The sequence below is a fragment of the Neolamprologus multifasciatus genome, chromosome 15, assembly GCF_963576455.1.
Source record: "Neolamprologus multifasciatus chromosome 15, fNeoMul1.2, whole genome shotgun sequence".
Classification (NCBI taxonomy): Eukaryota; Metazoa; Chordata; class Actinopteri; order Cichliformes; family Cichlidae; genus Neolamprologus; species Neolamprologus multifasciatus.
In genome coordinates, this window is record NC_140453.1 from 21100618 (window position 1) to 21115458 (window position 14841).

Here is a 14841-nt window from a genome sequence, read left to right on the forward strand (position 1 = left end):
ATACAGACGGCAAGAAAGAGGGCTGAGAAGCAGAGGGGGATGCTGGTAAATGGAAGTTAGTAACAAGGAGGAAGAAAAAAAAATCCAAATGGAGGACGAGGAGACAAAGGGTGCGCTTACATGGATGCAGGGCTTTACTGGAGGGTTTCTTTTAATAAATGCATAAAAAATTCAAATGTTTCTGTTTCTTCATATCTGTGCAGGAATACGAATACAAATGGTTAATCTGACTGGTTTGTGTTGATCTCAGCCACAATCCTGGCAGATCAGCTCATTTCAGTGCAAGCACACACCAGCTGACAACTCATGGCTGATACGCTTCTACACATCCAGTTATCAAATCTCACATGTAGCATGTTGCTTAACCTGTTACTACAGTTATCATGCATCTGCAATCCTCTTTGCAACCCACTTCAACAAACATTCTGACATAATCAGTGTGTTATATATAGCCATTGATCTGCTCTGTCTGCCTTTGGCTTTCCATGGAAGCACATGGAAGGAGAATGAGCTAATAGAGACTTGAGCATTGTGGGCATGAGAAGTTGAGTAGTTTTTATATAGACTTCTTTTTGCAACCAGAGGAGTCACCACCTGCTGACCATAAGACCATTTAAGACTTTTACTTTTAGTTCCAGATATGCTTGAAATAAAGTCTGTTGTTTCACTTTACATATTGGGAAATGGGCCTCTTGTCACTATCTCTATCCCATATTTATGGGATGTCTCTCCGTGCAGCCTTTTTCATCATTTAGCATATTTGGGGTTTTTTCAAATCCAGAATAAAGGCTTCAGAAATCAGCATATGATGTTTAAAGACAAAGAGACAAAAACAAGGCATTTAAAATCACCCAGTCATAAAAACAAATGACAGATATATTCATGTACCTTCTGGTATTGCTCTTTGGAGGCCAGAGCTTCCTCAAGCTGCTGCTTTGTGTAGGTGTAGATGGCGGAGCGGTATGTCGTCCCAATATCGTTCCCCTGACGCATCCCTGCACAAAAACAGACACGCAAAAAAAACAGACCAAGAAAATAAATACAAAAATCAAGATTTGACGATTTCAGCTGACGCGAGGAGCCGTTGTCCTCAGTTCTTGGCAGAGGGAACGTCACATCATCTGAAAACAACAGCTGACAACATTTCCAAAAATATGACTTGTCTGTCTTGGTGGAACTGAATGCTGTTTTTGACTGATTTGATCATCTCGCCGTGCATCCTTTCATCATTTAACTGTCATCTTGTCAGCCTGTCGACAACCGCGTCTGGTTAACTCAAAGGTTTCTAATGATGGCAATGTGTGTGGGTCAATCTGTGACGCACACGCAGGTGCAGACATTTATGTTCCAATGTGACTGAAGATATTTCATCCACCTACTGACAGCAAATATCATCAGCTTTACCTGCACCTGCGCTGCTGACATTGGCATGCACAACAAATCTAAATCAGTACATTAAATGTGTTTATCAGGAAGTTTTATGGGAAGGGATTGCCTAAACATGTTATGCCTCTCATTCAAAGGAGCAGCAGACAAAAAATGACATGTTTTAAGCTAATTCAAACTAATGCTGGAGCAGCTTTTTCAGGACCCTGTGGCTCTGAAGGGTCTCGTTTATTTAGACCTGACTCACAGTTGCAGCCAGTACAAAGATAACAGATGCATTCAAAAACATATTATAGAAATTATAGAGTTACAGAAATATAAAGGAACAAACCTGTATACATGGAAATGTGACTCCTAAAGTGCATTTACATTAGTTATTTTAACATTTAGACCCTTCTGCCAAAACGACAGGATAAAGTTAATAGTAAATAATTAAATGTGATGATCATAACAAAAAAAACAAGAGGGATGTTAGATTATCAAGGAGGCTGCTGTGTCTCTATAAACAGCAACACTGAGGACCACATAAAGCAAGCATGGAAAAACACCAGCTGCAGCAGCTCCCATTTTTCTCTCAATAAGACGAGGATCATTACAGAATTATGACCTTTTACACGCTTCTTTACTTTTCAGTATGCTGACATATTATAACATCTTTTTGTTGCAATGTATGTTAAATAAAAAAAACATTTATCCTATATGTGAATGAATGAAAACCTGTTTCTGAAAATTGTAATTTTTTTTGATACTGTGGGAAGAATTTACACTATTTTGTGGTGGGGTGATAAAAAGGGAGGACAAAAGCACTCAGCTTGCTACACATTATATCTAAAGGAGTTGCAGGGCCATGGAATACATGCCACGAAACTCATGGTGCACGATTTTCTTCTGATATTGTAACAACCGCAATTACAGCATAGCACCACTAGGGAACTTCCCTTTATTATAGTAGGAGGGAAGACCCCTAGAGTTGTGTGTGGCCCCAAGCATTACCGACAGCCAATCACATTCATCTCTTCACTGTTGTTGTAATGGACTAACCGACTCCAGGACCTGTATGACCGTAGAGTCGACAGCTATGGATTAGTGGTCTACCTACCTGACTAGCCACTAAGTTATCTGGTTAACTTCCAGACTGCACACCTGCTAGACCTGCTAGTAGGGCTGCCACGATTAGTCGACTAGTCACGATTACGTTGACTATCAAAATCGTCGACGACTAATTTAATAGTCGACGCATCGTTTGAAGCTTTGTAAGACCCCAAAAGACGCAGGAATAAGTAGTAGCATTTAAGAGTGTAATAACGGACTGAAACAGAAGATGGCAGCACTGCATGTACAAGGATGCCAGCTGCTGTTAAACACCGAAGAAGAAGAAGTAGCTGTGTCCCAGAATTCATAGCGCGTCCCAGCTCAGTTTCCAACAATGGCGGCAGCTAGTTTTAATATTACTCTTATTATTCTTTCTGGGTCACAAAATAAACGTTTAACATATTTTCAGGCTAGAATGTAGCTGTGTAAACCTCAAATATCTGCTCAGTTTATCAAGACACCACATATTTGTTACCCACCACGTTTGTTACCCACCAGCTTGATAGCTAGCCGGGGGCAAGGCTCACTAGAGCCCGTGAGAGCACCGGACTCCCGGCAAATCGTTTTCAAACCCACCGCCGTCTTTTGCTACTCAGGTTAAACATATATAAGTCACCTAGATAACTTAAAAATGTTATTGTTTGGCTTTTTTTAGTATTTTATTTGTTCCTGAGTAAATCGGTTTGGCTGAGATTAAAGTTATAGTTTTTACACAGCTGAATAAACGTCAAGCAGACAACTGATTATCAGAAGTGTGAGATGCTCGAGAATATACTCCGGTGTCCCGTTATATTTTAGATAGCAAGGAGTTTATTAAACCGAAACAATCTGCAAATTTCATTAAAATTTAACAAACTATCATCTTGTCTTTATTTTTAGCTAGCACATACCTTAAACACTTAAAGCTGTAAGCTAATGATATTTATATAAGAGCAGATGCTGCTGGTGCAATAAGCTGTACGTTTTAGGTCTAATGGATGCATGATTTGATTAGTCGACTAATCGCAAAAATAATCGGTGACTAGTCGACTATCAAAATAATCGTTTGTGGCAGCCCTACCTGCTAGCTGCTCCTCCCTCCCCAGATTTCCATTACAATGTTAACGCCAGAGTTACCGGAGTTACCGCAGTCAGCAAAGCATTGTCGACTTTTACACACTATGCACCTTAGCACTCGGTGACCCAGCTGGTGGTTCCTAGACGCTTTCATTTTCAGTTGATAGTGGAATATCTAGGAGGGAAGAAATATCCTGAACTGGCTTGGTGCAGCTGTGGCATCCTATTACAGTACCACACACGACCCAATATTTCACAAATGTTTGTAAAGGCAGACTACACGGTTAGGTTCTTGATTTTATACACGTGTGGAAATGGGACCGAAAACAGCTGAATTCAAAGATTAAGATGTGTGCCCCAATTCTTTTGTTCGGTAGTGCAGGGTGATGTCATGTGTTGCAGAACTGAAGTGGTTCTATTGATTTGCTTTGCTTGCACTGAAAAGTCAAGAAAGGTTCAAGCATCAGCCAATCACTTTCTTTCTCTTAGCCAAGTCAGTGTCACGGGTGGGGGGTTGGGATCTATCCCAGCTGCCACAGGGCAAGCAGTGGGATACACCCTGGACAGGTTGCCAGTCTGTCTCTGAGCTAACACACAAAATCACCAATTAATCTAACTCCACAAACTATATTTCTTGGGACTTTGTGACGAAGATAGAGTACCCCGGGAATTCACAGAGAGAACATGCAAACCGGCCCAATGCTGGATTCGAAACCAGGCCCTTCTTGCAGTGAGGCAACAGTGCTAACCACTGCACTACCACAAAGGTAACCAGAACCAGAGATAGCTGCTTCTGCAGTTCACCATCAGAAAGAAGGAGAAGCCAATCACTGAAGTGAGTAATCATACCACATGAAAAGATTAGCACGTGGCAGTGAGCCTGTGTCATGTTATTTGCTCATGTAAGCTTAGTTAGGTTTCATTGTGAGTGATTGGTTGCTGTCTCTATAGTGAAAACCAAGTCCCAAGTTTGGTTAAATGGGAAGGGCATCTGGTGTAAAATCTTTGTCAAATTAAACATGTGGATGATCTTTAATTGGAAACAGACATTTTGAAGATGACACTGACACTGGAGATGAGGAGAAAGACTTTATGAAATAAACTAGTATACCTACTTTACACTTACTCAGAGGTGAATGTAAAGTAGGTTAAACCAGCTAAATGCAAAAGGGCAGATAATTTTTGGTAATGCAAAAGTACTCTGTTACATTTCTCAGGAGGTAGCTGAAAATGTAATATATTATTTATACTAGAAGTAATGTAATGCAATGTAACAAGTTACTTTAAAAATAACATTAAAACTAAGCTTTAAGAAGTTGGCTAATAGCAGCTAACAGTTGAGCCAAGCCTGAAAAAACTAAGTCTGTAATTTTGAAACAATGAGCCTAAAACATGCTTTTGTTACAAAAGGCTTTATTAGCTGTTTTTTTTTCTGTTGCCATCTTTAAACCAAACACTTTTCTTTCTTTTTTTCTCCCATCAGTTTCATCCTCATTATAGTTCCCTAATGGTATTCTAAGATACATACGATGATAGATGATGCTTCCTGTTCTCACTCAGTTTAATAAAATCTTGAATGTATCACAAACTGATATTACTGTTAGTGCTGGTTAATAGAATTTCCTGGTGAAAATCAGAAGAAAATGAAGCATAATGGGAAAAAGGTAAGAAGAAAAATTACACTTTTCAGTATTCACTGCATTAGCCACTTTTTCATTCTGTTTATCAGTTTTTTTTTTGTTTGTTTTTTTTAAAACTCAGCGTTTTCCTTTGGGGCCAAAGTAATGAGTTTGTTGGTGAATGATGTACCTTGAGTTGGGTTGTGGCTTTCCCAGAAGACTTTGAGGAGACTGGCAAAGCTGATCTGCTCTGGTTGGAAGACAACTCTGACCACCTCAGCGTGGCCTGTCCTGCCTGCAGAATACAACATTTGTGAGCAGATGAATGATACGGAAAGGTACAGCGTGTTCAACTGATGAATCATTCCCCCTAATTCACTGCTTATGAAAAAACATTTAGATTTTTTTTTCTTTCACATTTTCCACAGCTCCATTAAGAGCTTTTTTTGGTTTGGACTTGAATTGTTTCATTGCATTGCTCACTGTGAATGGGGGTTAAGATGCCCCCAGTTTGGAACTGAAGCAATGTGATGCTATGGTCAAGATCACCCGCAAAATTGTTTTTAGCTTTTATGTAACACATTAAATATTTTCACCATATTGACTTTCCACTAGAAAGCCCTTTCTAATGAGGGACTTGGGAGTCACTGGTCTACATTGATTTGTTGTGCATTACTGAACAAATCCAGCTACTGATGAAAATACAGTGAAATACAATGAAAAGCTTCAGAATAACAAATGGACTGCAGTTGATCCAATTTTATTTTAACTGCTGGTTTGCAAGCAAGCTATTACCCATAATCCAGAAGTACTAGCTAAATAAGTACTTAAGTCATGACGAGGACCAAGTGAAATAAACCAGTAAAAGGACCTTGAGTTAAGATTATTTTGTTAACTTCAGCCTGACAGCTCATCACTCTTCACTTGCCATTAACAAACCAGCCTTGAAGGTCTTCTTACTGTTTTCCTTTGGATCCTTTGCTTGCATCACATGGTCTTCATCAGCAGCTGTAAGTACTGAGCTGTATTTTAGGTACCTCATCCATACTGTCTCTCAATTTGAGCTTAACATTTTAATCTAAATTTAATTGACAGATGAATCTCAACTCAAAGTTCACATTTTCACTGGTTCTGGAGCTTTTAATATCAAGAGTTACTGATCCCTCTAGTACAGCGGTCTCCAACCTTTTTTGCGCCACGAACCGGTTTATGCCTGACAATATTTTCACGGACCGGCCTTTAAGGTGTCGTGGATAAATACAACAAAATAAAACTAGTACCGGTACCAAAAAAAAGAAGATTCATTCATGACACACGTGAAAAGACCCAGGAAAACCGAGTTAATGATAAAAACGATAACAAAATAACGCTGAAAACCGATAAAAACCCTGAAAACCATACATTTCACACCTGAGCCTCAACTCTCGCGGCCCGGTACCAAACAACTCACGGACCGGTACCGGTCCGAGGCCCGGGAGTTGGGGACTGCTGCTCTAGTAGATGTGAACAAAACAGTCATGGCTAAAGGGAAGCTTTTAGAAAATAAGAAAAAGCACACAAGACTTATAACTTACAGTATTTACATAATATATTTTTAATATCCAAAGTTAAGGAGTTCTAAGGTAGATATTTGTATATTTTCTGAATGCCTCCAAAATGATCATATTTTACACCTAAAAAAAACCCAGAATATTTTTTTTTCTTAAATACTGGTTCAAAGCCGATTTTAACATTCAACCACTACAAACAATCGCTGTTACAGACAGTCAAACAGCAGCTGGTGCTGGTAATGAGCGTGACCCATTACGTGACACCTCATCTTCCCCCCGTCTCTTATTCTGCCTCCACTCCTATGTCTCTCTCTGTCTTATTACTTTTTTAATATCAGGAGTTATGGATTCCTACGGAAAGATATTGGCGAACAGAGACAAAGCAGCAGTCGATATTAAATTAATGCTTCACCAGGCCAGTCTCACAGGAATTAATTCATCTTGGACAGCACGAGAAATACAGCAGTGGTTGGAACCACAAAAAATAATGCTGCAGCTGTTAAAATCATCTGATAATCTATCATTAATTCAGAATGAACCTGCAATGACCTGAAATATTATTACTAAATTACTAAATGAATGAATGTCTTAAGCACCTTTAATATTTGTACCTGTATAAACAGCCTTTACTGGTAACTGGTGTTTGATGGCAGTGGAACAATTACATAACATCATTTTATAAATTCCATACATGTAATAAGCAGTTGCATGCTTTTACAGATCAAGCCGACATTAGGCAACATTTGCATTCATTATAATGTTTACTGACAAGTAAGAAGGTTATGTGATTACTTCAGTTTGTTTTTTGAATTACTCCAAAGGTTATGAATGGATTTGCATTAAAACTTTATCGGAGGCGGGGCCTGGCCCAGTTTTGAAAGATTTAACTTTTGGATTTAATCTGACTCGGGACACTCTGGATTTTTCTTTTTTTCTTTTTTTAGGCAAAAACTGATCCAGCTCCATATATTCTTCTGGTTTAGGGCGTCAAAACTCTGGAGTTAAGGCCTAGAAACAGGCCCCAAAACAGGCACAAACCATGACCTTTCCTTAACTTTCCAGTTAAAGAAGAGTGGCAAGGGAAGTGAAGCACAAGAAGACTGGAGACATGGGAAAAGAAATCTGGAAAAATCAAAGGGGTTCAGGACGGAGGGCCCGGAACTGAACAAAAAACAGGAGCACAAAGAGTCTAAAACAAAATGCGGACCAGGCGACGCCGAAGCGGCTGCAGATGGTGACACTGCAGGTGACGGCTGAACGGGCCCCTCGGACCCTCCAGTAGAGACGAGGAAGGGCTGGCCGGGCTCTCCAGAACCCCCAGCGGACACCAGGTTGGGCTGGCCGGGCTCTCCAGAACCCCCAGCAGACACAAGGAAGGGCTGGCCGGGCTCTCCAGGCTCTCCAGAACCCCCAGCACACACAAGGAAGGACTGGCCGGGCTCTCCAGAACCCCCAGCGGACACCAGGAAGGGCTGACCGGGCTCTCCAGAACCCCCAGCGGACACGAGGACGGGCTGGCCATGCTCTCCAGAACCCCCAGCGGACACCAGGAAGGGCTGGCCGGGCTCACCAGAACCCCCAGCGGACACGAGGACGGGCTGGCTGGGCTCACCAGAACCCCCAGCGGACGAGGTAGATGGCGGCGCGGGAGCCGCAGAGTGCTTGATCTGCTCACTCGAGCCTCCAGCAGGAGCAGATGCAGGGCCAGAGGGTGTGGGGACCCCTGACTGAACATTAGGCTGACTAGGTGGGTGAGTGTGTAGCTGACCAGGGAACTGAAGTGCTACAAGGGACTGAACTGAAGTCTGAACTAGCACAGGGGACTGCACTGAAGACCTCACTGGCACAGGGGACTGAACTGATGGCTGTAGTAACGGTTGTGGTGAGCGTGGAGTAGGTGGTGGAGTAGATGACTGCACGGGAGAATGAACTAGGGGTGACTTCACAGGAGACTGAGCTAATGGTTCTGGTGCAAACATAGCTGCTGATGACAGAACCAATGGCTGAGCTACAGGGAGAGGGGACACTGAAGACGGAATTATGGGTAGCGGGGATAAGGGCTGGCAGCAGTGACGATTGTGGTGGAGGTGTAACGGGTGGAGGAGTGGCTGAATTGGCTGCGGGCCGCTGAGCTAAGGGCGACTGAGTGGCAGACCGAACGGATAACTGAAGTGATGGTAGAGGTGAAAATGGAGTTTGTGGTGGAGATAACGACTGTGCTAGCGGGGACACAGGAGACGGAGCTAGCGGGGACACAGGAGACGGAGCTAGCGGGGACACAGGAGACGGAGCTAGCGGGCACACAGGAGACGGAGCTAGCGGGCACACAGGAGACGGAGCTAGCGGGCACACAGGAGACGGAGCTAGCGGGGACAAAGGAGACGGAGCTAGCGGGGACACAGGAGACGGAGCTGCTAAGTGAGCTTCACTTTGGGCTACAGCAGTCTCAGGAAAAACAGTCTTGGAGGTATTTATTTCCTGCTCTGAGTAAGCCAAGAAACAGTCAATAGTCACAGGCTGAGCGGATTCTGTTATCTCCAGGGGTCCAGATTCAGATGAAATTACAAACTCAGCTTCTGGGGAAGCCTCGGAGAGCGTAGCAGTCTCAGGAATTGCCATAGAATCTGTCTTTCTGGGTGCAAACCTAGAGCTCTCTTTCGTAGTGCTCGTTATTTTGTCTTCAGGCTCAACGGAAACACACAAATTTTTAACCCCCGGGGACCTGGAAAATGCAGCTTTTGGAAAAGCAGTCTCTGGATTAATAATCTCTGATTTAACATAATCTGACCTAGCAGACACGGAGTTAATTAGTCCAGGCGCAGATGGAAGGAAACAGTCTTTTTCTTCTCAACCATAACATAATCAGTCCTTGGGCCTTCAGACCCAGTAAACTGTTCAGTATCACTTACACTCACCAAAGTCCTGGGTTCCATCCGTGGCAATTTTCACTGCCTGCGCTGCCGCCGCTTCCCCCTGGAAATGGGAGCAGAGATAGTGGTGGTTGCCGGTAATGGCAGAGAGGTAGAATCTGACTCCTCGTCTGACCATATTGCTGCGAGAAAAGAGGCAGGTGAGCGGTGGTCAGAGCTGGACGTGGATGGTGAAGAATTCCGCGGCAGTGGCGTGGAAACCCCCTTGCGCTTTAATGGCCGCTGCTTCATTGCAGAGAGCTCCATCTGAATACTAGGAGCGGGCGAGAATGGCTAACTCTCAGCTTGCAGTACCTCCCAGGCCTCGCACACCATGTTTATTGAGTCCATAAATCCTCTGAGTTGACCAAAGTGGGGGTTCCTCTCGAGGATGGCTTCAATGGCTTTGATTCCTACTGTCACGGCACGGACATCATCAGTGTGGGAAATCCGCTCTACCAGACCTTGGATGCGGGCCAAATCAATTTCCCGGGCCTGCTGAGTCCATGTCTGGTCGCGTTGTTCTGTCATGAAGCACTGTGTGGCAGGCAGGAGTTGGACCCAAAATGCAGGACAGACACAAGGGATGAACTCAAAACCACAGCTTTAATTGCTGGCACGGGAAAACGAGTATACAACGCAAACTAAACTAAACTGGGAAATAACAAACTAACACACAGGGAGACACAGGGAGATCCACACAGTATGAGGGACGATGCGACACTGACTCAGAGAAACACAGGGTTTAAATACACTGGGAAGTAACGAGGGGAACGAGACACAGGAGGGCACAGCTGGGAGAAATCAGAACTGACTAGACAAGGAAGCAAAGCAGGACACATTCACATAAGACATGGACCTTCAAAGTAAAACAAGAAATACACAGAGACACAGACCAGAGGTGGAGAGTAAAGCACAGAGAAGCACGAGTGAGAGCACAGACAGGCTGGGAAAACATGTAATGTAACACAAGGAGGGGAAGCTCAATAAACTAAGCAACTTAGGACAGATAAATTAACTCCAAGAATAACAAATGAACTTGACATGAAACTGGAACACAGGAAAAACTAAGAACGCTGGGTCGAATGACCCAGGATCCTGACATAAACCTTAGGTAGACAGTCAAGGGGGAGGTAAAGATGATTGTTTCACACAGGATGAACTCCTCAATGAAAGATAAATAAGGACTACTTTGAAGTGTAAATTATACAAAACTACTCCAGCAGAATCCAGGAATAATAAAAAGAGAAATGAACACAACAGCTGCCATTTAAAGACACAAAGACAGTGGACCTCCAGCAATTTTTGGACATGTACCGCTGAGACATCACACATTTATGTCTTTTTTGTTGTTGTTGTTGTTGTTCACTTAAGCACAGAATAAGAGAGAGACCGACTAAACAGAAAAGGTGACTGAAAGAATAAATCTGTTTGTGTGGGTATTTTACCAAATTGGAACTATGGTGTTATAAGCCCACTGGGACTGCACAGCCAGACTTGACGAGCACTTCCCCCGAGTGTCAGCTGTGTTATTCAGTGTGTGACAACATAAGAAAAATAAAAAACAATTAAAAGAAATGATGTATCATGTTTACTTTATATAATTACAGCAGTGGCAGCACTGATAACCCCCAAGATAAAGAAGACACTATTTTGGCTGCTCTCTCATTCGCAAGGGGTTGATATTCATCAGTAGCTGCTTTATTCAGGTGATGAATGCTGAGCTTGTATGATGTCAGCCGTCAGAGTTCTATGGTTAAACCCTTCTCATCGAAATTTCTGCACAGAATGCAGAAACACTCTCACAAGATGATTCACGCTTTTTCGCATACTGCTCCCTAGCAGCAACTTCTTTAAAGGCTTTAAAAGCCAGAAAAGTCCAGAAACCAATGATGATGTTGCAGTGGATGGCTATATCCATCCCTTACACATATATAAAAAAAACAAAATTCCCTTCTCGCCCTTGCAGGCGGGGAATCCTTCAAGCTCGGGTCCTCTACCAGAGCCTGGGAGCTTGAGGGTCCTGCGCAGTATCTTAGCTGTTCCTAGGACTGCGCTCTTCTGGAAAGAGATCTCCGATTATGTTCCTGGGATCTGCTGGAGACACTCGCCTAGCTTGGGAGTCACCGCACCTAGTGCTCCGATTACCACTGGGACCACCGTCACCTTCACCCTCCACATTTTCTCCAGCTCTTCTCTGAACCCTTGGTATTTCTCGAGCTTCTCGTGTTCCTTCTTCCTGATGTTGCTCTTATCAGCCGGCCGTCGGCCGTCTTCTTCTGTTTGTCTACCACCACTATGTCCGGTTGGTTAGCAACCACCATTTTGTCCATCTGTATCTGGAAGTCCTACAGAATCTTAGCTCGGTCATTCTCCACCACCCTTGGGGGCATCTCCCATTTTGACCTCGGGACTTCCAGGCCATACTTGGCACAGATGTTCCTGTACACTATGCCAGCCACTTGGTTATGGCGTTCCATGTATGCCCTGTCTGCTAGCATCTTGCGCCCTGCTGTTATGTGCTGGATTGTCTCAGGAGCATCTTTACACAGTCTGCACCTGGGGTCTTGCCTGGTGTGATAGACCCAGCCTCTATGGATCTTGTGCTCAGAGCTTGTTCCTGTGCTGCCATGATTAGTGCCTCTGTGCTGTCTAATATTAGATTACATTACGTTACGATATATATATACATATATACTACCATTCTTGTAATAAACTGACTACCAGAAACATGTAAATTAAAAATATGCTTATAATCAGCCTTTTAAATCAAGTGTTATTTCACTATTACTTCACAAATTTGAATGTGATCCATCTACATAATAAGACGGCCCTGTGTAAAAGTCAGAGTTACCAGTCATCTCTTTACATTTTGATAGTAGAACAGGAAATAGTTGCAGCGATTTGTTGACACATCTGCAAACACAGTATATAAGGCAAAAGCACAGTTTATACAATTTTAACAAGCTTGAAAGTCATTTTTTTGTGTAATCACCTTTTAATTCTTCAACATAGCCTGAACTTTCTTAAGAAGTTCAGGCTTCTTAAAGAAAGAAAATTTCTTTAAGAAGTCTTCAAGAAATTTTCTTGAAGACTTCTTCAAGAAAATTGAAGAAGTCTTCAATTTTCTTCAGTTGTCCAGGTTTCTCGAAGGACATTCAAAGCTCTTCTTTGGATGTTGGCTACCTTTTGTCCTGTTCTCTGTCAAGATGATCCCACACTTCTTCAATCATGTTGTTTGCATTGGCACTGCGTTTGGGACCCTGAGCTATGCCGGTCAGATCCTTTCCAGATGGAATTGCATGGTGGATCAAAATCTGACAGTGTTTTTCAGCATTCATAATTTCATCACCTTTGCCAAGATCCCCAACACCACTGGCTGAAGTACAGCCTCAAAGCATGACAGACCCTCCACCATGTTTTACAGATGGCTGCAGACACTCTGTTGTACCTCTCTCCTGACCTCCTCCACACAAACTGACAACGATTTGAACCACAAACTTCAAATTTGGATTCCTCACTCCATCAGACCTATTGGCACTGATTTTCAGTCCAGTGTAGTTTGGCATACCTCAGCCTTTTCTCCCTGTTTCCTTTCGTTAAGAAAAGCTTCTTGACAGCCACTGTTCCACTGAAGCCATTTCCAACGAGGCTTCAGTGAACAGCACCTGGATCTAGGGCTGCTCGATTATGGCAAAAATGATAATCACGATTATTTTCACTGAAATTGAGATCTCGATTATTTGACAATATTTATTTAACAATAACAATGTATTGAATAATGACTTTAAAGATTGTCAAAAAATAATATAAAATAGTGTGCGAATACTGATAACAGTGCAAATTCAATTCAATTCAATTCAATTTTATTTATATAGCGCCAAATCACAACAAATGTCGCCTCAAGGCGCTTCATAGATACAGAGAAAAGCCCAACAATCATATGACCCCCTATGAGCAAGCACTTTGGCGACAGTGGGAAGGAAAAACTCCCTTTTAACAGGAAGAAACCTCCGGCAGAACCAGGCTCAGGGAGGGGCGGCCATCTGCTGCGACCGGTTGGGGTGAGAGAAGGAAGACAGGATAAAGACATGCTGTGGAAGAGAGACAGAGATTAATAACAGATACGATTCAATACAGAGAGGTCTGTTAACACATAGTGAGTGAGAAAGGTGACTGGAAAGGAAAAACTCAATGCATCATGGGAATCCCCCGGCAGCCTACATCTATTGCAGCATAACTAAGGGAGGATTCAGGGTCACCTGGTCCAGCCCTAACTATATGCTTCAGCAAAAAGGAAGGTTTTAAGCCTAATCTTAAAAGTAGAGATAGTGTCTGTCTCCTGAATCCAAACTGGAAGCTGGTTCCACAGAAGAGGGGCCTGAAAACTGAAGGCTCTCCCTCCCATTCTACTTTTAAATACTCTAGGAACAACAAGTAGGCCTGCAGAGCGAGAGCGAAGTGCTCTAATAGGGTGATATGGTACTACAAGGTCATTAAGATAAGATGGGGCCTGATTATTTAAGACCTTGTATGTGAGGAGCAGGATTTTGAATTCAATTCTGGATTTAACAGGAAGCCAATGAAGGGAAGCCAAAACAGGAGAAATATGCTCTCTCTTTCTAGTCCCTGTCAGTACTCTTGCTGCAGCATTTTGGATTAACTGAAGGCTTTTCAGTGAGTTTTTTGGACATCCTGATAATAATGAATTGCAGTAGTCTAGCCTGGAAGTAATAAATGCATGAACTAGTTTTTCAGCGTCACTCTGAGACAGGATATTTCTAATTTTAGAGAAGGAAGAACGCAGTCTTACATATTTGTTTAATATGTGCGTTGAAGGACATATCCTGGTCAAAAATGACTCCAAGGTTCCTCACAGTGTTACTGGAGGCCAAGGTAATGCCATCCAGAGTAAGAATCTGGTTAGATACCATATTTCTAAGCTTTTCAGCGCCGAGTACAATGACCTCAGTTTTATCTGAGTTAAGAAGCAGAAAGTTAGTGGCCATCCAAGTCTTTATGTCTTTAAGACATTCCTGCAGTTTAACTAATTGGTGTGTGTTATCTGGCTTCATGGACAGATAGAGCTGGGTGTCATCTGCATAGCAGTGAAAATGTATGCTATGTCTTCTAATGATGCTGCCTAGGGGAAGCATGTATAATGTAAACAGAATTGGTCCTAGCACCGAACCCTGTGGAACTCCATAATTAACCTCAGTGTGTGAAGAG

The 14841-nt window shown here is 42.8% G+C and overlaps 1 protein-coding gene across 2 annotated transcripts in view; it reads right to left on the minus strand.

Annotated features, from left to right (window-relative positions):
- msraa (methionine sulfoxide reductase Aa) overlaps positions 1-14841 on the minus strand; it is a 62446-nt gene that overhangs the window by 20924 nt on the left and 26681 nt on the right. The window contains exons 4-5 of one of the 2 annotated variants that reach the window (XM_085131942.1): positions 5344-5448; positions 889-995 (exon numbers count right to left, since the gene is read on the minus strand). In XM_085131942.1, the coding sequence (XP_084988068.1) occupies positions 889-995; positions 5344-5448 (212 nt within the window). The remainder of the gene's footprint in view (positions 1-888; positions 996-5343; positions 5449-14841) is intronic. The other variant, XM_085131943.1, reaches the window with a different exon arrangement.